General features: G+C 46.1%; 1 protein-coding gene across 4 annotated transcripts in view; it reads left to right on the forward strand.

Annotated features, from left to right (window-relative positions):
- The window catches only part of PHLDB2 (pleckstrin homology like domain family B member 2), a 195,494-nt gene that overhangs the window by 50,091 nt on the left and 119,337 nt on the right, over positions 1–26,066 (forward strand). For all 4 annotated transcript variants that reach the window (XM_030204197.1, XM_030204200.1, XM_030204199.1 and 1 more), the window contains exon 3: positions 2,868–4,220. In XM_030204197.1, coding sequence (XP_030060057.1) covers positions 2,880–4,220 — 1,341 coding nt within the window. In that variant the 5' untranslated portion in view covers positions 2,868–2,879. The remainder of the gene's footprint in view (positions 1–2,867; positions 4,221–26,066) is intronic.

The following is a 26,066-nucleotide window of genomic DNA, read 5'->3' on the forward strand; positions in this document are numbered from 1 at the left end:
TCACTTCCCATTACAGGGTAAATATTTGTACAGGGGTCAGACGCAAATCACGTTAAAATGATTGGTATTTTTTGCACAACAGATGAATATTGTGTTGAATCAGATGTTTTAGTTATGATTCATTGCTGGGTTATACATTTGAGGTATCCAAACAAGAAGAGTATAATTTATAACTCAAATACCAATGAAGTAAGCCCCAGGAGAATTTATTAAAATATTTTTGAAAGGAATATTGGACAAATCTGTATATGAGGAGAACAATATTGAAAACCATTTCTCAAGTAAAAAAAAACTGTTTTACTTGTGGAAAATAACCTCCTAGTAAGTGGTTTGCCCTTTATGCAAGTAACACTATCATTGTCCCCTCTAAGCCGAGTGGGAGTCCTCCATCTACATTTGTGCCAGTGGGGGGGCGGGGGGGAATGCTATTTTACTGTCACATTTTCAATAGCGAGGGACAGGTAAGTTCTGCAGGACTCCAGGGAACCTGCCTGTCTCTAGTGATTGAAAACATGCTATTGAAACACCACCCCCTACTGGCAGCAATGCAGTTGGAGGACTCCCACTCAGCTTACAGGGAGCAGTGAACACTTTGTACATTCTACAACTTACATAACTTTACCCAGATATGCACATGTGGGGGACAATTCTATAACAGGGTGCCGCATTGCTACGCGGGTTGCGTCTATTCTGTAATGTCACCTTGGCATCCTGATTCCATTATAGAGTAGTAGCATAAACCCACATTTGCACTCCTAAATTTAGGTGCGAACATTTACGCCAGGATGATGGCAGGTGTAGATGGCCACGACTAAGTGCCATGCAATGAATGTAACTTTGTATTCTGTAAGTTTTGCGTCTAAGTTGGAGACACACCTATGCCCTGTCCATGCTCCGCCCACATGTACATCTCCTTGTGGAGGAATAGCCTAGTGGTTAGTGGAGTGGACTTTGATCCTGGGGAACTGGGTTCGATTCCCACTGCAGCTCCTTGTGACTGTGGGCAAATCACTTAACTCTCCATTGCCCCAGGTACAAATAAGTACCTGTATATACTATGTAAACAGTTTTGAATAAAGTTGCAAAAACCACAGAAAGGCAGTATATCAAGTTCCATTTCCCTTTCCCTTCCCTTGTAGTTACGTGCTCCCTTATATAATAATGCTCAGTGCATTTATGTGTGTAACTGCTACTTTTTCTGTACATTTAGGGATAGGTTCAATAAATGGTATCCAGTTAGGTGCCAGGATGATCCACTTTAAACTGGTATTCTGTAATGGGTGTCCTGTGTGGCACATCCTTTATAGAATACCAGCTTAGCGTACATTTTGTGTCTAACTTTGGGTACGAGCAGCTATGCCTGCCGAAAGCTAGTGTGAATGCTGGTGCCCAACTGATGGAAGTTAGGTGTGCAAATACAGGCATTCTATAACATCACACCTAAATTCTGGGAACGCCCCCTGTGGAGTTGAACTCTAGGAAATTTAGACGTGCTTATAGGGCGTAGGGCAGATTTGCGCATAACTCCTTATCCCTTTTCATTTCTACCAGACCAGTCCAGACCAATGGGTTATGTCCATCCACCAGCGGAAGGAGACAGAGAAAAAATAGTTCCTAGTAATTCGCCCCCTTAAGGGTATCGTGCAGCCTGGAATGTTCAGTATTTTCTCTGTCTCCTAGCGGATGGAAGATGGATCGTACAGCTCCTCTTTGGTTTTTGTTCCTATATTAATTGCTAGTTAATTATTGTTAATTAAGTGCTTGTTAACACCAGTAATTGATTGTTAGCACCTAACTGACTAATTAGTTTATGTGCAGATCTGGTATCTGCACCCAAATCAAGGTACCCAAATTTGTGTGACCTATACAAAATCTGGGGGGTTAACGCACATGCCTGGTTACAGAAATGCTTTATGGAGTTTTGCTGTCCATAGATTAAGCAGGTGCAAAATATGTTGGGCACGTTTTGTGCCGATATACATTGTAGGTGATTTTCAAAGTAACATACATAACATAGTAGATGACGGCAGAAAAAGACCTGCACGGTCCATCCTGTCTGCCCAACAAGATAACTCTGTGCTAATTTCTGTGTATACCCTACTTTGATTTGTACCTGTGTTCTTTAGGGCACAGACCAAACTGTCCCCTTTTTTCTCTTTGAAAATTATCTATAAGGTTCATGGGTACAGAAATGTCCATGTACTTTATAACAGGGCTACTGAAAATGATGCCCATTAGAGTTTGTTTGAGTGCAAGTTTCCGGCACTACAATATTTTTTATTTTTGTAGCAGCGATGTTTACCCGGCAGTAATCCGGTTACCACCAGATTAACGTGGGAGCCCTTACTGCCACCTCAATGGGCAGCGGTAAGTGCTCCCGCCCAAAAAATGGCTGCATGGCAAGTGGTTCACTTACTGTACGTTTCATTTCTTTAAAAAAAAGACAGCCTTTTACTCACTTTGGTAAAAGGGAGTCTCAGTGTGCCCCCTTTTACCGCAGCTTAGTAAAAGGGGCCCAGAGAGAGAGAGAGAGAGAGAGAGCGCTTTTTGAGTGTTTTGTTTTTTTCAGTGTTTTGTTTTTTTTTTATTTTGCTTTTTGCCTGTGTTGTGTATCCAGCCTCTCACGTTGCCTCTTTCTTCTCGGCCCCTTCCCATCCTCTGCCTTTCCCCAGCCTTACCACATCTTTTTACTAAGAGCCTGGTTGATGGACGCATGGTGCCTTTCACTAGGCCTGGGATAATGTTAGGCACCAGGCCTCACATTTTAATCAACCTGGGACTTTTCCAACATTAAAAAAATGTATTATTTAGTTAATTTGGAAAAAAAAAAAACTTAACCAATAAATACGTATTCATTTTATTTACAGATATCAGCAAGAATGTCTGACTATGATCTCATCCAAAACCTGGATTTCAGAAACACCGCATCAGGGAAACGATTGGAGATGGATTCTCTTGAAAATGATCTCCAGAATATAATGGACACCCTCAAGCAGAAAAGTTACCTGCATTCATCAAACTCTCATAGTCACATTAATGGTGAATCTTCGGATTCCTATTTCAGTCTGTCGCAATATGCGCCTCCTAGTACCAGCACTTTGCCACCGACATCCCCTACAAGAAGCACAGTCTCCTCTTCCAAACTGCAGACCAGCAATCGCATTGCATATGATGGCTCCCATCAGTCAGAAAAGAATCATTCCACAAAACATGCAGCTACCAGTCCAAGTTCTACAGCAGACCTTGGTTTCAGCCTGAGCAAAACAGATTTTGACATTCATTCCAGCAGAGGACTTGAAAGTAGTTTTCGACTCCTGGATATGTCTCCCTATTCCAAATACAGTCCCAAGAATAAATCACACGACAATGTATTTCCGGAGATGTTGGAGGGGAGAAAGACCTCCAGCGCCCTCCTAGCAATGTGGAATGGAACCTCAGGGAGTGAAAGGAACCTCTCACCAGTTGGCCGATCAGGGGCTGCAAGCATGCCCTCTAGCCCAAAGCAAGTCCGAAGAATGAACATCCAGGATAGTCAAACACTGCAACCACGTTTGGCGAAATACAAGGAGGTTCCTGTGGAGGCTCCTGTGGGCTTGAGAGCCAGAAAGTATTCAGGGGGATCCCTGAGTCACATGGGAGCTTGTAGTCGTTCCCTGCCAAGGTTGTACAAGTCAACGGAAAATCAAGTCGTGCCCCTAAGTTTACCACCAAGAAGTTCCCTTGGGAATTCCAAAAGGAAAAATCACAGAGAAAGAGATCTACCTCAGAATGTTCTAGATACAGACAATTACCTTCATTTTACTTCTTCCAACTCTGTGGGTGCACCATTTGTGAACTCTGCATCTGATGGTACTAATTATTGTAGTTCGGCCCTTAGTGTATCCGCAAGCCCCCGCGTAGCCAGAAAGATGCTCTTGACATCAACCTCTTCATGTGGGAGTGATGACCTGGATATCCGCGGACTCTTGGAGACCAGCCCTGGTTACTCCTTTTCTCCTGCTGAAGTCAACCGAACGTTTTCTATAAGAAGAAACATTTCTGGTTCCATGGAGTTTGATAAAGCAGATTTTGACAGTTCCCAGCTCCCTCCGAGCGCACTGTCACCTTCCATGCGGGAGAGGAAGAGCAGCATTGGATCGCTCTCAGGCAGGGAAGAATTGATGGATTATCATAGGAGACAGAGAGAAGAGAGGCTGAGAGAGCAGGAGATGGAACGACTGGTAATTTTTTTTCCTTTCTCTTGATTTTAGTATTGTATTATGATTTGCTTCCAGTTTAGTTTATATTTATTAATAATTCAGGCGTTATAGTTTGATATTACATCAGTGAATCCATTAGGTCAGTACAAAATAAAACTTGAGGAGGTAAAACTTTATATCTCATTTTATAACCTGCTTATTGCTAACATATTAGTATTAAATCAATCAAATACAATTTAAAGGTTTATAGGTGCAAATAATTAATGACAGGTGTGTACTTTATTGAGATCTGCACAAGAATTAAGTTGTGACAAGTATTTGAACTGGACATTTTGCTGCAGATGATCTCCCTGAAGCATTGCGTTCAATTCTGGTTGCCGTATCCAGATATAGCGGAATTAGAAAAGGTTCAAAGAAGAGCGACTAAAATGATAAAAGGGGAAGGAACTCCTTTCATATGAGGGAAGGCTAAAGAGGTTAGGGCTCTTCAGCTTGGAAAAGAGATGGCTAAGGGGGGGAAATGATTGAGATCTATAAAATCCTGAGTGGTGTAGAATGGGTAGAAGTGAATTGATTTTTCTCTCTGTCAGAAAGTACAAAGACCAAGGGACATTCAATGAAATTACATGGAAATACTTTTAAAACAAATAAGAAATATTTTTTCACCAAAGACTAGCTAAGCTCTGGAACTAGATGCCGGAGGTTGTGGTGACAGCAGTTAGTGTATCTGGGTTTAAAAAAGGTTTGGACAAGTTCCTGGAGGAAAAGTCCATAATCTTTTATTGAGATGGACATGGGGGAAGCCACTACTTGCCCCGGGATTGGTAGCATGGAATGTTGCTACTAATTGGGGTTTATGTCAGGTACTTGTGACCTGGATTGGCCACTTTTGGAAGCAGGATACTGAGCTAGATGGACCATTGACCCAGTATAGCTATTCTTACGTTCTTATGTTTTCAAAACATGGTCAATGTCATGGACCTGATACTTCATGTTTTGAATATTTAAGATTTTGTAGTCAAACCATCAGTTCAGATAAGTGCTGCTCTGCTCAGTATTTCTCTATTTGAAATAGTTTCATTGAAAATTTAGTGCACTTTGGATGACTTCACTATAGTTTCATGTTTTTTCTTTTTTTGAAGTTTTGCAATGTAAAAACCAATTTAAAAATTGTTTTGAAACTATATGTTTTATAATGGTTTAATGCAATGATTAAAATCCCAGAGAAGTGTTTTCTGACACCGTTGGTGTTGTTTTTCCTCTCACTAACTATGAGCACTTAAAAACCTTTTTTATATTATATTTGATTGCGTTAATACGAGTTTGAGGGATTTTCTTTGATGGCATTCTTGTGATTTTTCCCTCTAATTACAGTTTGTTTATTATTTCCTGTGCTTTGCTGCTAACATACAGCATGCGCCTGTTCTTTTCTTCATACAACCATTCCCCCTTTGCCCCGACACCTCTATTCCCTAGCTATCCCTTTTCCAAGTGTTCAACATTGAGGGGAGGGGGTCTTTTACAAAGCGGCAGTAAGCCCAATGCTGGCTTGCCGGCGGTAGTTCCGGCTGGAACGCGCACCATGTCCATCACTCCAGAATTTTTTTTTCTGTAGTGTGACGCTAACACGGTGGTAATTGGACATCGCTCAGCGCTGCCTGCTTAGCGCAGGAGACTCTACCGCCACCTCAGTGGGTGGCGGTAAATGCTCCCCACCACACTGCTATAAGGATCTTACCACGTGGCCATTTTTTGGGGGGGGCATTTTACCCACTGTGGTATAAAGGCCCCTGCCGTGTGGGAAAAATGGCCCCCGCCGCTACCACAGGGCCCTTTTCCCCACAGCTTAGTAAAAGGAAACCCCACAGTTTTCTTTACACTAGTGGCTGTCAAGTATCTAATTCGTATCCTTCTGTTAGCATTCCTTACATTGGGCCATATCAGCTTATTGCCAAATAGACCATGAATGATTTCCAAATCTATGAAACCTGTTGTGTTGTCTGCAATTCTTCTTAACATAGATATTCGCCGGATCGTCAGAAGTGCAACCCAGGTGATCAAATCTTATTACCTGAGAGTTTAGCACTTAAATTGTCATCAGTCACGGAGTGGTCCGCGGCAGCTGATCCATAGGGCCTGCTTGATGGGGAAAAAGGTGATTATGCATGGGTGGGTGGAGGCGGACCCACCTGATTTTTGGCATTGGAGGAACAGATTTCATGGTCTCTTACTGCATGAGCGACGAGCGACGGGCGGTGGGCCATTCACAGAAGACAAGGAAACGCTTTCTGGTTTATGATTTTTTTTTTTTTTTGGGAGGGGGAGGGTTGGGAGTGTTCACTAGGCTAAGGAAGCTTAGGCTGGGGGATATTTCAATAGGGAGGGGGGAGGGGGGAGAGGAATGGGGAGGGAGGGAGGGGTTGGGGAGGGGAGGGGATTAAAGTTAAAAACTTTTTGAATGTTGCTTGGTATTGGAAGGTGCGAATTACTGTTGGGCTTCTGTTTACACCTTTTGCAAAGGGTGAATATGTTTGCACTATGTTAGTTTGTTCTTAATAAACATGTTGAAACATAAATTGTCATCAGTCAGAGTTTTAATTTTTTAACTTCAAAATTTCAAAACTTCAAAGCCTTAGTCACTTATAACTTTTAGAAAGAATTAGCAAACATACTCATATTAAATGATAAAAAAATCTTTCTCAAATGAAGCCAGCATGGAGACCATCATTTGGCATGAATTCACGTTTCGCTGAAAGCTGTATCACGGATGAGTCTCCTTCAATCTCTGCCCCATGCTGCATCGTCACTCATATCCTGTAGCATAAGTTTTTCAGTGATATGTGCTGTCATGAGTTGATTTACCCACTGCTGAATGCTAAGAGCTTTGCTTTGAATTGAACACTGTTACTCCAGATGGTCTTAATTCTGAGTTAGACTTGAGGCCCTTTCTTTAGTATCTAAGATATACAATACGGTGCATGATTTTCTTCTTACTGTTACCCCCTTCCCTTCTTTTTTTCCTTTGTCTTGATTTACCAACTTTTTTGATGTTTTTATTTATTCATATATTTTTCCTTTTTTTTCTTCTTCTCTCCTTTTCTTTCTTCCTCCCCTCCCTCCCCTTTTTTCCTTGGCCCTCTCACCTTCTCTCCTTTTATCGTCCTCCTTTTTCACCTTCCTTTTTCTTCTCACCTTTCCCTCCCCTCTTCTTTTTCTTCCCTCCCCTCTCCTCCCACCTTCCCTTCCCTTTCTCCCTTCCCTCCTGCCCTCCCTCCATCCCTCCCATCCCCTTTCTGTTTAATCAATAATGTTTTATATAATCGGTTTGGTTAGAACCCAATGGTCATACTTGTCGGGTATTAAGTTTTTGTATTTATTATTTGTTTTACATTTATTATATGAAAGGGTTTTGTTAGTTGTTGTGGGTTTTGTATCCATTTATTCACGTCTTTACGAATGCGTTTTGGTTTTTTGGTTTTAAACCTTTGTAAGTTAGTCATGATCAGAGTGGTATTTACCATTGTGTATGGCCAACATTGATTATAAGTGTTTATATATCAGCGGGACTTACAGCTGCACTTTTCTTGATATTATTTGATTAAGAGACAAGGTTTTGAAGGGCACCGCATTACCGCGGGACGTGCTGAGGTGCCCTTTTACAGAGCGGCGGTATGCCCAACGCAGGCTTACCACTCGCTATTCTGGGACTACCGCCGGCCCAACACGGCCACCAGCAGTAGATCCAGGTCAAGTGTGCGCCATTTCCGGGTGGGGGAAGAACCCCCGGAAATAGCACAGTGGTAACCCAGCGGTAATTGGGCATTGTCGCGTGCTGCCGGGTTACCCTGCATAGCCGCACAGTAAGAGCTTTCTTACCTCATGGTCATTTTGTTTTTGGGGCTTTTTACCCGCTGTGGTAAAAAGGACCCTGGTACGCAGGAAAAAATCCTTTGCCGCTACCACAGGGCCCTTTTTTCCTGCAGCTTGGTAAAACACTTGTGTTTTCTTATTGTGCTACTTGTGATGTTGTTTGAATGTTCCATTTTGTCTTTAATAACACCGTCATGTTTTTTTAAAATATGCTCATTATTCACAGCAGTGTTTTATGTTCACGACTTATTTTAGTGAGAAAACAAAAAAACTAGATGATGTCCAAGATGTCAAAAGTTTATTAAAATATCCAAAGACTCGACACAAGTTGTGTTTTGGCCATAGGGGCCTGCCTCAGCAGACTTCTGTAGGATTTCTCTAAGGGGGTCTTTTAGAAAGTGGTGGTAAGCCCAATGCAGAACTACTGTGGCCCATGCGGAACTACCGCCCAATGTGGCAGCCAGCGGTAGTTCTGGCTGGAGCGTGCGCCATTTCCAGTGGTCTGGAAATGTTTTTTCTGCATTGCGGCGCTAACCTGGCAGTAATTGGGCATTGCCGCGCACTGCCCGGTTACTGCTAGGAGCCCTTACCGCCAACTCAGTATGTGGCGGTAAGTGCTCTCCTCCATATGACTATGTGGTAAGGGTAATTTTTTTTAGGGCATTTTACCTGCTGTGGTAAAAAGGGCCCTGGCACGTGGGAAAAACGGACCCCCGCCGCTACTGCAGGGCTCTTTTTTTTCCCATAGGTTAGTAAAAGGACCCCATAATGGTGCTAACTTTGCAAATGTACATTAACAATATTGTACCTCATGCAATGTTAGATCTCTGGCTTAGAGCTATTGTGTTCTCAAGCCAAATTGGATTGAGAACACGTTTGCTCTAAGCCAGAGGTCTAATGTTGCATGTGGTACAATATTATTGATGTACATTTGCAAAGTTAGCACACTTAGAGAAATCCTACAGAAGGCTCTCTAGGCAGGCCTCTATGACCGAAACACGACTTGTTATTATTATTATTTTTTTCCCATTGGGCTGTATACCTTTCTTTCGAAGGATGTTTTTTATTCCATGTATATTATGCTCTTTTCTTGTCTGTTCACTTTTCAGAGCTTTTGGGCTTTCATTCCAGCATGATAATTGTGGCTCACTTAATATTAAGCATATGTTTTGTCAATGAATACTTCTTGTTCCTGCTGTGAGGCACATTTGTGTCCTATATTTCTCACCCCACGGAGTATGTCTATGTGATAATTGCCAGGTATGTCTTCTGTTTCCAGCCCTGGAAATGATTGGCTTATTTATAGTAAATTATAATATCTATTTGGAAATTTTATACACTTTTCGATGTTCATCTTTGCCAAACTCCAAGTACCTTTTTGTATGATCTAGTCTGTGATCAGTATTGTAGAAATATGTATGTAGTGTTTACCACAATAATGACTGGTTTTATCAGTGGATACATACGTATTTTCCTTGAGTTTTTTTTCTTTGTTCTTTGGTTTTATCTGAATTCGATAACTTTTTTTTTTTTTTAATTAGGTGTCCATATAGATTTCCATTTGTTTTATATTATTTCTCAAAAAAGGTTATTAACAAATATATATAGACCTTGTAAATCTGTGGATCTCCACTGGTCCTTGCTTGAAGCTTATTAATTTTATTTCATTTATCCTTTTGATGTGTTATCGTTTTTTATTTATGTTTAAAATATGTTTTATATCTTTGCAGTATCAGTTATTGTTTAACACAGGCTTCATTGTCATCATCCTCATGCTTTTTTGAATTATGGATTAGTAACAGCGAGGGGATTTCGTTCCACCTTATTGCTAAAGGTTTTAAAACATTGTTTATTTGTGTTGTGTTTATTGTTTGGTGTGGTATTGTATATATTTGGTATATTTATTATGGGACCCTTTTCTAAAAATGTGGCAAGCTTACCGTGAACTTGCCATATGGCAATTTGGCTCTACCACTAGGCTCCCTAGTTCGGACCCCTACTGTGCGCAATTCTTGGTACTAGAAAATATTTTTGTATTTTCACGCTGCCTGGTTCTGCTTTCCCAGGAAATGGCCACACGGCAAGTGTTTAACTTACTGCACATTCGTTTCCTTCCTTAAAAAAAAGCCTGGGGGGTACACTTAAGGGAGCGTCTGTATGTAAGGAGAAGGGTGTTGTGGTACTGTGGGTGAGGGAGGGTTAAGGGGGGGGGTTCTATTTCCTGATCAGACCCTAGGGCCAGAAGAGCATGGGTCCTCAGATTTCTGTTGGTATCTGGTTGTTTGTGTGGGGGGGAGGAGGGGATTGGTATAGGGGTTTTTTTTCCTTACATAGGGAGGGTTTGATTCAGGAGGTTGATAGGTATTGGTGTGTTTTCATTGGGTTGTGGGTGAAAAACATAAAAAATTTAATGATTAATCTTATCTTTCTTTTAGATAACTGTTGGGGATTTTTAGAATTTTGTACATTTTGCAGTTCCTGATGTTTATCTTTTGCTCTCTTGAGTCATCAATAAATGTTGAAATATTTTTAAAAAAGCCTTTTACCAGTGGTGGCAAAAAGGGTCCTCGGCATGTGGCAAACCCATGTGCCAGAGCCATCACAGGGCCCCTTTTACTTCTGCTGGATAAATGGAGCCCTATGTTTCTAGACTCCTGAAACAGGCACTATAGTCAAAACACAGCCCGTGTTGAGTCAAGTAAAGATTTACAATATAGACTTTGTTGCCTTTTGTCATCACCACTGTTTTTTTTGTTCTTGATGTTCACCTGCCATTCCTCAGAATCCCTCACCCATTCCTTTTGTTTTCTCTTTGCTTCCCACATTATAAATTCACCTACTATCACTACATAAGTACATAAGTATTGCCATACTGGGACAGACCAAAGGGCCATCAAGCCCAGTATCCTGTTTCCAACAGTGGCCAATCCAGGTCACAAATACCTGGCAAGATCCCCCCAAAAGTACAAAACATTTTATGCTGCTTATCCCAGAAATAGTGGATTTTCCCCCAAGTCCAATTTAATAATGGTCTATGGACTTTTCCTTTAGGAAGCCGTCCAAACTTTTTTAAAACTCTGCTAAGCTAACCGCCTTTACCACATTTTCTGGCAACGAATTCCAGAGTTGAATTACACGTTGAGTGAAGAAAACTTTTCTCCAATTCGTTTTAAATTTACTACTTTGTAGCTTCATTGCATGCCCCCTAGTTTTAGTATTTTAGGAAAGCTTAAACAGACGCTTCACTTCTACCCGTTCTTCTCCACTCATTATTTTATAGACCTCGATCATATCTCCCCTCAGCCGTCTTTTCTCCAAGCTGAAGAGCCAAAGCCATTTTAGCTTTTCCTCATAGGGAAGCCATCCCATTCCCTGTATCATTTTCGTCTCCCTTCTCTGCACCTTTTCTAATTCCACTATATCTTTTGATGCGGCGACCAGAATTGAACTCAATATTCGAGGTGCAGTTGCACCATGGAGCGATACAAAAGCATTATAACGTCCTCATTTTTGTTTTCCATTCCTTTCCTATTAATACCTAACATTCTATTTGCTTTCTTAGCCACAGCAGCACACTGAGCAGAAGGTTTCAATATATCATCAACGACGACACCTAGATCCCTTTTTTGGTTGGAGACTCCTAACATGGAACCCTGTATAACGTAGTTATTATTTAGGTTCCTCTTTCCAACATACTTTGCACTTGCTCACATTAAATGTCATCTGCCATTTAGATGCCCAGTCTTCCAGTCTCTTAAGGTCCTCTTATAATTTTTCACAATCCTCCCACGATTTAACTATTTTGAATAACTTTGTGTTGTCAGGAAATTTAATTACCTCACTAGTTATTCCCATCTCTAGGTCATTTATAAATATGTTAAAAAGCAGCGGTCCCAGCACAGACCCCTGTGGAACTCCACTAACTACCCATCTCCATTGAGAATACTGACCATTTAACCCTACTGTCTGTTTTCTATCTTTTAATCAGTTTTTAAATCCACGATAGGACACTACCTCCTATCCCATGACTCTCCAATTTCCTCTGGAGTCTTTCATGAGGTACTTTGTCGAATGCCTTCTGAAGATCCAAATACACAATATTAACCGGCACACCTTTATCCACCTGTTTGTTCACCCTTTCAAAGAAATATAATAGATTGGTGAGGCAAGATTTCCCTTCACTAAATCCATGTTGATTTTGTCTCATTAATTCATGCTTTTGAATATGCTCTGTAATTTTGTTCTTTATAATAGTCTCTACCATTTTGCCCGGCACTGACGGAAGACTCGCTGGTCTATAGTTTCCTGGATCTCCCCTGGAACCATTTTTAAAAATCGGCGTTACATTGGCCACTTGATTTTAAGGATAAATTACATATTACTAACAATAGTTCCGCAAGTTTATTTTTCAATTCTATCAGTACTCTGGGATGAATACCATCCAGTCCAGGAGATTTGCTACTCTTCAGTTTTGTCAAATTGCCCCATTACATCCACTAAGTCTATAGAGATTTCATTCAGTTTCTCTAACTCCTCAGCTTCGAATACCACTGTCTTAAGGCTGTCCCACGCTGTTCTAGGATCAGCTTCATCTCACAGTAGATGATTATTTTATCTCTGGTAGGCTTTACTGTGTTGATTTTTAAATGCCTGGACTTTGAGACAGAGTGGGACATGGATTGACCAGGCTATAGTTTCAATACCTGACTCTAAAACATCTGGCACTATTGTACCACAGCTTCCTTCACCACAATAACACAGGTTAGTTACTCGTGTGGTAATTTATTTTTTATTTGCATTGTAGTCAGGAACAGCATACATTCCTAGCTGCAGATATGAGAAGATAGCAGGGCCTAACTTCCTAATAACCCCCTCCCCCCCCCCCCCCCCCGGCCATATACCTACTGGGGGTTTCCCTGGTACATAATGGCAGGATAGGTTTTAAAATGGCACTGGTTGGACCCCTTAAATGTCAGATTGCCAAATAAGAGCCTGTTGGGTTTTAGTGAAAATGGCAACTATCAAATTTATGGTCATAGGGCTGGCCAAAATACATATGCTAGGAAGGTGTAGAGCTAAGAAGAGGGAGGGAAGAGGGGAGATGTTCTGTGGCATTTCATGGGATGGTGGTTGCACAGTTTTATAAAAGTCCTTTTCTGCATTTAAAACCTTTTTTATTTGTTCTACAGTTGCTGCCAGTTCGTTTCTTGGAGTGTCCCTAGTTCTATTGCTATTTAAAAGCCTAAATAACATCCCTGTTTATCTATTTATATAGATCTCTGTTGCGTCTCTTCACAGGGAAACTATTCCATGTCCTTTGTACCTTTTTTAGTTCTACTATATCTTTTATGAAATGGGAGGACAGAACTACATACAGTATGTGGGGTGTTGTTGCTCCAGAGGCAGAGGATTGCCTTTTTGTTTGGGCCCCAGGTCTACCCCTGAACCATCTCTGCCCCGGTCCCACCTCCTGTCCAAGCTGTGCCCCCAATCTCACTCCCAACACTGCTGTCCCCATCCCCAACCCCAGAATCCCCCCATCCTTTAGCTACCATCTCATAGCCCCCCCCCCCCATGGCATCCAGCATGTCTCACCTTATCTACCTATCAATCCCCCCTCCCCATAATGTCTAGCATCTCTCCCCTTCCCCCTTATGATGTCCAGCATTTCTCTCCTTCCCTGCATCTCAGCCCCTCCCCGTGATGTCCTGCATCTCTTCGCCCCCCCCCCCACCCAATGGTCTCCAGCATCTTTCTCCTTCCCTCCCCCCATGGTCTCCAGCATCTTTCTCTTTCCTTCCAACTCTTCCTCCCTCCCTGATGCTACAATCAGTAGAACAGGCATCAAGGCTGGCCAGCACAGGGCCTTGAGCACCTACGCATGCTTAAGACCCACTGGCTTCCATGTCCTCTAAACGTCCTGTTTCAGAAGGGCAGAAGCCGGCAGGCCTTGAGCATACACAAATGCTCAAAGACGTGCGACGGCTGGTCGCAACACTTCTGCAGTTGTGCCAATTATATAGTGTCGCAGCCCTGGGGGAGGGAGGGAGAGATGGAAAATTTTGGGGGTGTCATGGCACGTGTGGGTCCCCCCATTCTGACACCTGTTAGTAGACCATAGATTCATAAAATTGATTCCAGACCCATTTAAACTGCGGAACATTTTCTGAATAGATAGGTTAGCCGTTGCTGCCCACTTCTTTGTCCAGTCAGTCTTCTCATTTCATGATCAAAGGAAAAGGCTGGTTAAAGTAAAAAAAAAAAAAAACTAATACAGAATTTTCTAGAGTAATAAAAGGACCTGGAAGACAGCAATATCCCTCTCCCTCACTGGTCTGATTTATGAATAAGGTGCAGGATAGCACATGTGCTATGGGGATGCCTTTGAATATAAGTACCTTCAAACACCCTTAAAATACCAGCCTGTATCTTTCATTGCTGTAAACCTTGCTGGCTTGTCATGTCAGGTTTGAAATACTGAACTCAAACTAGCATCCTGCCAGAGCTATTCAAATGAGACAACTTGACTATGAATGAAGCGACAAGAATAGCAAATGTCAGCAGGCTGGACTTCCTGTGCACCAGAATTTTAATGCCACACTCCGCATGCTGAAACAGCAGTGGCATTACCGTGTGACCAGATACTGTGTTCGCCTGCCAGCTGTGTCATAGCTGCAGAGTTAATTCCAGTGCCCGAGACATCACAGTAAGTGACAGGTGCTGTGAGGGATGTATCATCTTGCACAGGTTGGATGAGAATGCCACAGAGCACCCTGCAGCTCCCATTAACTCACTATAAAAACATGCCGTTAACTTTTGTAGGTTCTCTGTAAAAGCGTTTTTGATTTAAGAAAAGAAGAAGACGTGGGATTTGCCCTATCCTGCTTATACACCACGTCCAAAATAGTACAACCACTTCTCCACATGTTACTAAAGCATAAAAATGAGCAAATGTGATTTTTAGCATTAAAATCATTGATAACGCATTTTAAAGTGATAATATATATCGCTGGAGATTTCTAGTGTATAAAAATTTTCATTTTCAAAGGTGCAAATAGGATACAAATGCAACAAATAAATAAATAAAATAATTGTGCAGAGCAGCTTTTTGCCTAGATTTGGATAGCTAAGTAACACATGCAGGTCACAGAAATTGAGATTTTCATGTTAAATTCTGCTTCAAGGAGATACAGTTAAGCTGAAAACTTTAAAAGAAAAAAATATATAATGCTGGAAAAAAGACTTGCATTACTGATCCATTCCTATGAAGCCATCCAAAGGCTAGTACATAGGCTCCATGGTACCATAGCAACATGATAGATGACAGCAGAGAGAGATTCCTGTTCATATTGCCAGCATGCAGGATACTCCTCCTTCTCTGACAGATTTTTTGTCACCAATTTCCATTATACCCCACCTTTCCAAGTAGTCAAGTGTAAGTAAGGGGATCCTGGTAAATGCCCAGAGACTATATGGTGGGACCTTTCACATAAAGAATTTATTTGGTTTGAGACTGGGGCAGGGACTGGCAAAAACCAGGAGGCCTAGGCAGTTTTTCTACACATGCTGTGCTCCCCAGTCTGTTAACAAGGGACCCTTTTACTAAGCTTCACTAAGAAATGGGCTTAACGTGTCTTTATGCAGGCCTTCCTCATACCAGGGTCCACCCAGCCGCAATCTACAGACTTCACCGCAAAGGCTCTCGTGGTCTTGTAGCTCCCTCCCGCACTCTCTTAGCAGTGGCGGCATTCTCAATCTAACCCCCTTGGCGATTCAGAAAGGATGCTTGTGGCTGACCGAGTAACCTTCATTGCTGCATCCTGCCCCCCTCTGACGCCTCTTCCTATTGTGGCCTGGGCGGTACGGAACACAGCAGAGAGAAGGCTTTGGGGTAAGGTGCAGACAGGAATTGCTGCCGTTGCTAAGGGAAGGAGGGAGCTTCCGGACCACAGGAGCCTCCTCAGCCAAGCCCAGCTTACTTCTCATAGAGGCTGGACAACAGGAGGATGGAAAGAGGAAAGGAGACTTGTTGGACAGGGTAGGGGGAAGGGAGGGAGAGATGTTGTATGGGGTGGGGGAAGAGAAGGAGAAATTGACAAGGGGGGGTCAGGTGGGAGAGATGCAATACGGGGGGGGCAAGTCAAGATAGAGAAGTGGATGGGGGGGGCAGAAGGGAGAGATGCTGCACATGGTCATGGGAGGAATGCTGCAATTGGGGGATAGAGAGTGTGAAGTGTTGGAGTGGAAGGGAGATAAGGAGAAATGCTGCATGGGGGGAGAGAACGATAGAAATGTTGGACCTAGGGCTTGAGGGAGAGAGAAAGAAATGGTGGACAATGAGAGAGTGGAGGAGGGGAAGAGAGAGAGAGATATGAACTTGGGGGAGAGGAGAAAGAGGGAGATGTTGGATCCAGGGCAGAAGGGATTGAGGGAGAGATGCAGGTCAATGGGAGGAGAAATGCTGGAACATGGTGGAGTGAGGCAGGAGTAGCAGGAAAGGGATAGAAAGATGCAGGGGTGGATTGGAAGGGACAGGAAGATATCAGGCTATGAGGGTGGGAAGCGGAGAAAGAAGGAGCAGATGCTGAACTAGAAAGATGGATGGAGGAATAGGCTGGGAATGGTGGAACCATGTGGGAGAGGCCGGGGGGGGGGGGGAGGGAATGAATGAAGAGGATAGTGATTACATGGGGTACAAATGAGGTAATGGAGAGTAGATTAAAGATGAAAAGGAATGGAAGGCTAGGGAAGGAGTGAGATGGAGAATGGGGAAGCTGGTGGGTAAGAGGAGGAGATGGAAATTTGATAGATATAGCTGAAAAGTAAAAAGAAGGGTGAGAATGAGGGTGAAGTTTGAGTGGACAGAGACAGAAAACAAAAAAAGAGAGAGGAAAGAGCCAAAAAGGAAAGATCAATATGTCAAGACAGGTGAAGTGAGGGAATGGAATAAGACTGGAGAGAGGAGAAAAGACAAATGGACAGCAGCCGCTTGAAGAAGAATTTAGCAGAGGACAGAAAGGAAAGCAAAAAAGAGAAGCTGGAACCAGCATGATGGAAAAATAAAATGTCCAGACAACAAAGGTAGAAAAAAACCCATTTTATTTTTAATGAAATATGTTAGCTTTAGGAAATGTACATAGCAGATGTTCTTTGTATTGTGTTCACTAGAAAAGAAAATGCATTCCCCCCTTTTCTTTCTTCAGTGTTGCAGTTCATGCTGAGTCTTGGAGTTCCCAGTTCAATTTTTGTCTGCATACTTTTATTTCTAATTTGTGATCCCCTGTTCTGTATTTGGTGAGGGTCTGTTGGTGTGACTCTACTGGCAGGTGGGGTGATTGGAGGGGATCTGGAAGCCCTCTCCTTTATTTCCTGACCTGGGCCCCAACATTTCTAACACCAGCCCTAACCCTTGCTGTAGCTGGTGAGGATCCCCAAGCATTGCCAGCTGAGGATTTCCTCCAAGGCGGCCAGAACTCCCTTCTACCAATTCGGCATCCTTGAGCCACCGACAACTAAGCATGCGTGGGGTGCCAATGTCAGTGTCTCAGGTATGTTGCTGCTGCCTGCCAAACTGGCCATCTTTAGGAAAAATCTTCAGCTGACAGACATTGGGGATCCTTAATAGCTAAAGTTTTTACAGTACATTCTCACTGTTCACTGGGCTTAGATTCATAGAAAACCCCATGAATACCGAAAACGTGAATATGGAACCATAGTTCTCCGAGGACAAGCAGGCTGCTTGTTCTCACGACTGGGTGACGTCCGCGGCAGCCCCCACCAACCGGAAAAAAGCTTCGCGGGACGGTCGGCACGCAGGGCACGCCCACCGCGCATGCGCGGCCGTCTTCCCACCCGTGCGCGACCGCTCCCGCCAGTTCCTTTTTTTCCGCGCCTGGAGAGAGTCGTGCCTGTGCCGCTCTCTCTGTTTCAGCCCCGGAAAAACCGTCGCGTTTACGCGAAGTTCTTTATTTCTTCTTTTTTATTGAATTGCCGCGCGCTTCACTTTTTCTTTCTTAAAAAAAAAAAAAAAAAAAAAGGAGCACGCGCTCCCATTTTCCCTCGCTTCCAGCGGGGACGTTGCGTTGCGCGCACGGTCGTTTTTCTTTTTCGAGGTTTGATTTCCGCCACCATCGACGACTTTAATTTCGCCGACGCGATTTTTCCGTCGATGTCCTCGAAGGTCCCGAGTGGATTTAAAAAGTGTGGTCGGTGCGGCCGGCCCATCTCGCAGACCGACACCCACGCTTGGTGCCTCCAGTGCCTCGGGCTGGAGCACAATTTCAAGTCGTGTCCCCTGTGTCTCGGTCTCCGGAAACGGACTCAGGTTGCGAGGCAAGTTCAACGGGACCGTATTTTTGGAACTTGCGCCGGCCCCTCGACGTCGACCTCGACGGCATCGGTATCGACGCCCGGTCCTTCGGTACCGGTATCGATGCCCGAGACATCGGCACCGATGGCATCGACCCCAGGAGAACAGGTCCCGTCGGCCCGCCGGTCCGCCGGTGAGGGTAGAGGTGAGAGGCCGCGTGGGCAGTCGGCCCCGGTCACTCCCTCAGCCCATGGCCCACGGGACCGAACCCTGTCTGACCCGGCTCCTCGAGACCGAGGGGGATCGTCATCCTTCTCCTCCATGCCTCCCGGCGCCGGTGACGGGCATCGGAAGAAGGATAAGAAGCGCCGTCACCGGTCGCCCTCGATGCACATCGGAGAGGAGTCGACGCCGAAGCGTCTCCATCGAGAGGAGAGATCCCCGTCGGTGATAGAGGTGCCGACACAACAGGGTCCCGGCACCTCGGTGTCGTCTCCTGGCTCCCACCAGATTCTGGCACCGACACCCCTACCGGCCCCACCGCCTTTCCCGGCAGCGGGCCTGGACGAGTGCCTCAGAGCCATCCTTCCGGGGATCCTGGAAGGGCTGATGCGCCAGGCTGTGCCGGCGCCGGGGGTGCTTGCGCCCTCGGCGCCGATGACTGTGGCGCCGGCGAGCTCTAGCCCGGCGCCGGGGCAGTCGACACCGCCGCCGCTTGCGGTGCCGGTCTCGACCGCCACGCAGGTGGAGTCCCCGTCGACGTCGATGGAGGGAGCTCCGTCCCCGCCGACGCGGGAGCCCACCGCTCGACGACACCGAGACCCTGGTGCCTCGACGTCGAGCCGGGCCCGGTTCAGGACTCAGCTACATGAGCTTATGTCCGATACCGAGGATGAGGACTCGTGGGGGGAAGAGGAGGACCCTAGATATTTCTCTTCAGAGGAGTCTACGGGCCTTCCCTCGGACCCCACGCCTTCACCGGAGAGGAAGCTCTCACCTCCTGAGAGTCTCTCCTTTGCCTCCTTTGTGCGGGATATGTCTATCAGCATTCCCTTTCCCGTGGTCTCTGTGGAAGAGCCGAGGGCCGAGATGCTCGAGGTCCTCGACTATCCATCACCACCTAGAGAGTCCTCCACGGTACCGCTGCACAATGTCCTCAAGGAGACACTGCTTCGGAACTGGGTGCGACCATTAACTAACCCCACCATTCCCAAGAAAGCAGAGTCCCAGTACAGGATCCACTCTGACCCAGAGTTAATGCGGCCACAATTGCCCCATGACTCAGCGGTCGTGGATTCTGCTCTCAAGAGGGCACGGAGTTCGAGGGATACCGCCTCGGCGCCCCCGGGGCGGGAGTCTCGCACTCTGGACTCGTTTGGGAGGAAGGCCTACCAATCCTCCATGCTCGTGACCCGCATCCAATCATACCTGCTCTATATGAGCATTCACATGCGGACCTATGTGCAACAACTGGCGGACCTGGTCGAGAAGCTCCCGCCGGAGCAGTCCAGGCCTTATCAGGAGGTGGTCAGGCAGCTGAAGGCGTGCAGAAAGTTCCTGTCCAGGGGTATCTATGACACCTGTGACGTGGCATCTCGTGCTGCGGCCCAAGGTATAGTGATGCGCAGGCTCTCATGGCTGCGGGCCTCTGACCTGGACAACCGCACCCAGCAGAGACTGGCCGACGTCCCTTGCCGGGGGGATAACATTTTTGGTGAGAAGGTCGAGCAGATGGTGGACCAACTGCATCAGCGGGAAACCGCTCTCGACAAGCTCTCCCACCGGGTGCCTTCAGCATCCACCTCCACAGGTGGACGTTTTTCCCGGGCCCGGCAGGCTGCACCCTATTCTTTTGCGAAGCGTAGGTACAACCAGCCGGCCCGAAGGCCTCGTCAGGCACAGGGACAGCCCCAGCGCGCTCGTTCTCGTCAACAGCGTGCGCCTAAGCAGCCCCCTGCGCCTCCACAGCAAAAGCCGGGGACGGGCTTTTGACTGGATCCACGGGAACATAGCCGCCCTACAAGTGTCCGTACCGGACGATCTGCCGGTCGGAGGGAGGTTAAAATTTTTTCACCAAAGGTGGCCTCTTATAACCTCCGACCAGTGGGTTCTCCAAATAGTGCGGTGCGGATACGCCCTGAATTTGGCCTCCCTGCCTCCAAATTGTCCTCCGGGAGCTCAGTCTTTCAGCTCCCATCACAAGCAGGTACTTGCAGAGGAACTCTCCGCCCTTCTCAGCGCCAATGCGGTCGAGCCCGTACCACCCGGGCAGGAAGGGCAGGGATTCTATTCCAGGTACTTCCTTGTGGAAAAGAAAACAGGGGGGATGCGTCCCATCCTAGACCTGAGAGGCCTGAACAAATTCCTGGTAAAAGAAAAGTTCAGGATGCTTTCCTTGGGCACCCTTCTGCCAATGATTCAGAAACACGATTGGCTATGTTCCCTGGATTTAAAGGACGCATATACTCACGTCCCGATACTGCCAGCTCACAGACAGTATCTCAGATTCCGCCTGGGCGCACGGCATTTTCAGTATTGTGTGCTGCCCTTTGGGCTCGCCTCTGCCCCACGAGTGTTTACCAAGTGCCTCGTGGTGGTAGCGGCCTACCTACGCAAGCTGGGAGTGCACGTGTTCCCATATCTCGACGATTGGCTGGTCAAGAACACCTCGGAGGCAGGAGCCCTCCGGTCCATGCAGTGCACTATTCAACTTCTGGAGCTGCTGGGGTTTGTGATAAATTACCCAAAGTCCCATCTCCAGCCAACCCAGTCTCTGGAATTCAGAGGAGCGCTGCTGAATACCCAGACGGCTCAGGCCTACCTTCCCGAAGCGAGGGCCGCCAATCTCCTGGCCCTGGCTTCGCAGACCAGAGCGTCTCAGCAGATCACAGCTCGGCAGATGTTGAGACTTCTGGGTCATATGGCCTCCACAGTCCATGTGACTCCCATGGCTCGTCTTCACATGAGATCTGCTCAATGGACCCTAGCTTCCCAGTGGTTCCAAGCCACCGGGAATCTAGAAGATGTCATCCGCCTCTCCACCAGTTGCCGCACTTCACTGCTCTGGTGGACCATCCGGACCAATTTGACCCTGGGACGTCCATTCCAAATTCCGCAGCCCACGAAAGTGCTGACGACGGATGCATCTCGCCTGGGGTGGGGAGCTCATGTCGATGGGCTTCACACCCAGGGTCTGTGGTCCCTCCAGGAAAAGGATCTGCAGATCAACCTCCTGGAGCTCCGAGCGATCTGGAATGCACTGAAGGCTTTCAGAGATCGGCTGTCCTACCAAATTATCCAAATTCGGACAGACAATCAGGTTGCAATGTATTACGTCAACAAGCAGGGGGGCACCGGATCTCGCCCCCTGTGTCAGGAAGCCGTCGGGATGTGGCGTTGGGCGTGCCGGTTCGGCATGCTTCTCCAAGCCACGTACCTGGCAGGCGTAAACAACAGTCTGGCCGACAGACTGAGCAGAGTCATGCAACCGCACGAGTGGTCGCTCCATTCCAGAGTGGTACGCAAGATCTTCCGAGAGTGGGGCACCCCCTCGGTGGATCTTTTCGCCTCTCAGACCAACCACAAGCTGCCTCTGTTCTGTTCCAGACTTCAGACACACGGCAGGCTAGCGTCAGATGCCTTTCTCCTTCATTGGGGGACCGGCCTCCTGTATGCTTATCCTCCCATACCTTTGGTGGGGAAGACCTTACTGAAGCTCAAGCAAGACCGCGGCACCATGATTCTGATAGTGCCCTTTTGGCCCCGTCAGATCTGGTTCCCTCTTCTTCTGGAGTTGTCCTCAGAAGAACCGTGGAGATTGGAGTGTTTTCCGACTCTCATTTCGCAGAACGACGGAGCGTTGCTGCACCCCAACCTTCAATCCCTGGCTCTCACGGCCTGGATGTTGAGGGCATAGACTTCGCTACGTTGGGTCTGTCTGAGGGTGTCTCCCGGGTCTTGCTTGCCTCTAGGAAGGATTCCACTAAGAAGAGTTACTTTTTCAAGTGGAGGAGGTTTGTCGTTTGGTGTGAGAGCAAGGCCCTAGAACCTCGTTCTTGCCCTGCACAGAACCTGCTTGAATACCTTCTGCACTTATCAGAGTCTGGCCTCAAGACCAACTCAGTAAGGAATCACCTTAGTGCGATTAGTGCTTACCATTATCGTGTGGAAGGTAAAGCCATCTCTGGAGAGCCTTTAGTCGTTCGATTCATGAGAGGCTTGCTTTTGTCAAAGCCCCCTATCAAGCCTCCTACAGTGTCATGGGATCTCAATGTCGTTCTCACCCAGCTGATGAAACCTCCTTTTGAGCCACTGAATTCATGCCATCTGAAGTACTTGACCTGGAAGGTCATTTTCTTGGTGGCAGTTACTTCAGCTCGTAGGGTCAGTGAGCTTCAAGCCCTGGTAGCTCATGCTCCGTATACCAAATTTCATCACAACAGAGTAGTGCTCCGCACCCACCCAAAGTTCCTGCCGAAGGTGGTGTCGGAGTTCCATCTTAACCAGTCAATTGTCTTGCCAACATTCTTCCCCAGGCCGCATACCCGCCCTGCTGAACGTCAGTTGCACACATTGGACTGCAAGAGAGCATTGGCCTTCTACTTGGAGCGGACACAGCCCCACAGACAGTCCGCCCAATTGTTTATTTCTTTCGACCCTAACAGGCTAGGGGTCGCTGTCGGGAAACGCACCATCTCCAATTGGCTAGCAGATTGCATTTCCTTCACTTACGCCCAGGCTGGGCTGACTCTTGAGGGTCATGTCACGGCTCATAGTGTCAGAGCCATGGCAGCGTCGGTGGCCCACTTGAAGTCAGCCACTATTGAAGAGATCTGCAAGGCTGCGACGTGGTCATCTGTCCACACATTCACATCACATTACTGCCTCCAGCAGGATACCCGACGCGACAGTCGGTTCGGGCAGTCGGTGCTGCAGAATCTGTTTGGGGTGTAAATCCAACTCCACCCTCCAGGACCCGAATTTATTCTGGTCAGGCTGCACTCTCAGTTAGTTGTTCTTCGTAGGTCAATTTTCTGTTGTACCCTCGCCGTTGCGAGGTCCGATTGACCTGGGTTCTTGTTTTGAGTGAGCCTGAGAGCTAGGGATACCCCAGTCGTGAGAACAAGCAGCCTGCTTGTCCTCGGAGAAAGTGAATGATACATACCTGTAGCAGGTGTTCTCCGAGGACAGCAGGCTGATTGTTCTCACCTACCCTCCCTCCTCCCCTTTGGAGTTGTGTGTTTCATCTTTTGCTAGTCATTCAACTGGCGGGAGCGGTCGCGCACGGGCGGGAAGACGGCCGCGCATGCGCGGTGGGCGTGCCCTGCGTGCCGACCGTCCCGCGAAGCTTTTTTCCGGTTGGTGGGGGCTGCCGCGGACGTCACCCAGTCGTGAGAACAATCAGCCTGCTGTCCTCGGAGAACACCTGCTACAGGTATGTATCATTCACTATACTGTGGCAAAAGGGGATTAGGTTCCTGTGTGACCCTGTTCACTGTACAGTTTTGCTGTCTAACAGCATAAACTCATCATTTTGTGTACCCTTCTTGTAAAGAACATCTTATTTATTATATTGTGCATTTTATAAAGGTATTTTATACACTTTTTTTGTAAAAGTATAGTATATACAGACTTCTGGTGTAACAATACTCATGCACAGCTCTATGATTGTGGAGTGGAGGAGTGGCCTAGTGGTTAGGGTGGTGGACTTTGGTCCTGGGGAACTGAGTTCAATTCCCACTTCAGGCACAGGCAGCTCCTTGTGACTCTGGGCAAGTCACAAACCTCCATTGCCCCACGTGAGCCGCATTGAGCCTGCCATGAGTGGGAAAGCACAGGGTACAAATGTAACATAAAAAAAATAATAATTATCTTCTTCCTCATGTGAACAGATTTTCATTTGCACTTGCACTACACTGTGCATGGTTGCAAATAAGCAACAATGCCTGTGAATAGCAAAAATGGGTTACACTTTATTTTGCGTGAATGAATGAATTCATGTATACCGAATGCATGGATAGCGAGAACGGACTGTATATTTTGAGTTGGAAGGTGCTGGAGGAGAAGTGGAGAGTGGGGGGGGGGGGGGGGGAGGGAGGAGGCAGAGAAAAAATTTGGTGCCCACCCATTTTGAGATCAGTCCCACCCAAAATTGCCTGTCTGGCTACGCCGCTGTCTCACACATTAAGCCCATTTCTAGCACAGCCATCAAAAGGGCTTTTTTTCCCCATTTATTTTATTTCTGACCATGTGTTTATGTTAGCATTAGTGTGCAGCCATTTAAAAAAAAAATTACCACAGAAGCACTTACCACCTCCTCTTTACGAGGTGCTAAGCACTCTTGCGTTATGGATGTGCCAACCAGCTAGCGTGGTGGTGACGTCAACGTGCTAGCTGGTTAGTGCATCCAAGCCCATTCTCTGGCCCCGACATGCTCCTTCCATAAAGATTTTTAAAAATAAATAGCACACGCTTAGCACGCGCAGATAGCAAAACTGGTGCAGAATGTTCTAGCATGTCCCGTGTTAGGCCGTTTTTGCTGCATTAGATGTGTATTTGCCCTTAATGTAGCTTTGTAAAAGGTCCCTAAGTCAGACCACTCTTGTATTGGTGTTCTGAACCAACAGATTTACTTAGGGGTCCTTTTACTTAGGCACGCCGAAAAATGGCCTGCGCTAGTGTGGGCACATGTTTTAGACGCGCGCAGGTCCATTATTCATCGTGCCTGTAAAAAAGACCTTTTCTTTAGAGGGCCGAAAACGGACGTGCAGCAAAATAAAAATTGGCGCGCATCCATTTTGGGCCTGAGACCTTACTGCCACCCATTGACTTAGTGGCAAAGTCTCACTCGTTAACCAGGCGATAAATGTCAGTACGCGTACACTGCCGATTACCACCGCACAGTAGAAAATAAAAAATATTTTCCGCCATGCATATTGGATGCGTGTAAAAAAATAGAATTACTTCCCAGGGCACGCGGTAGCCGGCGGTAGTTCCAAATTGACACACATTGGATACATGTAGGCACCTTAGTAAAAGAGCCCCTAAGTCTTTGCTGGCAAATAATTGGGGCGATAACATCAGCAGAAGCAGTCTCTTAGAAAGAGGCAGCAATCTATTTAGAAAGCCCCTTTATCTCTCTTATAGCCTTTCCTCCTTGTGAGAATATGTGAATATCCGCTCCTTAACTCCCCTTAATAACAGTGTAGCAAGTAGAATAAGTATGTTTCACAGAAAGTTGTTAGTTATTACAGGTGCTGAGAGGCTCCAGTGCAGGGCTTTAAGTGGCTTAGTCTTAGTGGGATGTATGATGGTCCCAGGAGACTTGTTGTTGTAAGCAGTTTGTAGTTGCTTCTCTCTGAAGTTGTTCCAGGATCTGGTGTACATGATATGAGGTCCTGGTCGCTCTGCTGGAAATACACCACTGAGCCAAGCTTCTCCTTTACTCCTTTTGTATTAAGAGTGAGTGCAGCAGGTTCTCCGTTCCTGTTCTCCCAATCACAGCACAGAGCCTTATTGGCTGTTGTCACTGTAAATACTCCGAGACTTCTCCTTAAGCAAGTCCATCTTAATAAGCCATTATTTTTATTTCTTTATTTGTTACATTTGTACCCCACATTTTCCCACCTATTTGCAGGCTCAATGTGGCTTACATAGTACCGTAATGGCGTTCGCCAAGTCTTTTGATA

The sequence above is a fragment of the Microcaecilia unicolor genome, chromosome 5 (assembly GCF_901765095.1).
Source record: "Microcaecilia unicolor chromosome 5, aMicUni1.1, whole genome shotgun sequence".
In the NCBI taxonomy this organism is placed as follows: Eukaryota; Metazoa; Chordata; class Amphibia; order Gymnophiona; family Siphonopidae; genus Microcaecilia; species Microcaecilia unicolor.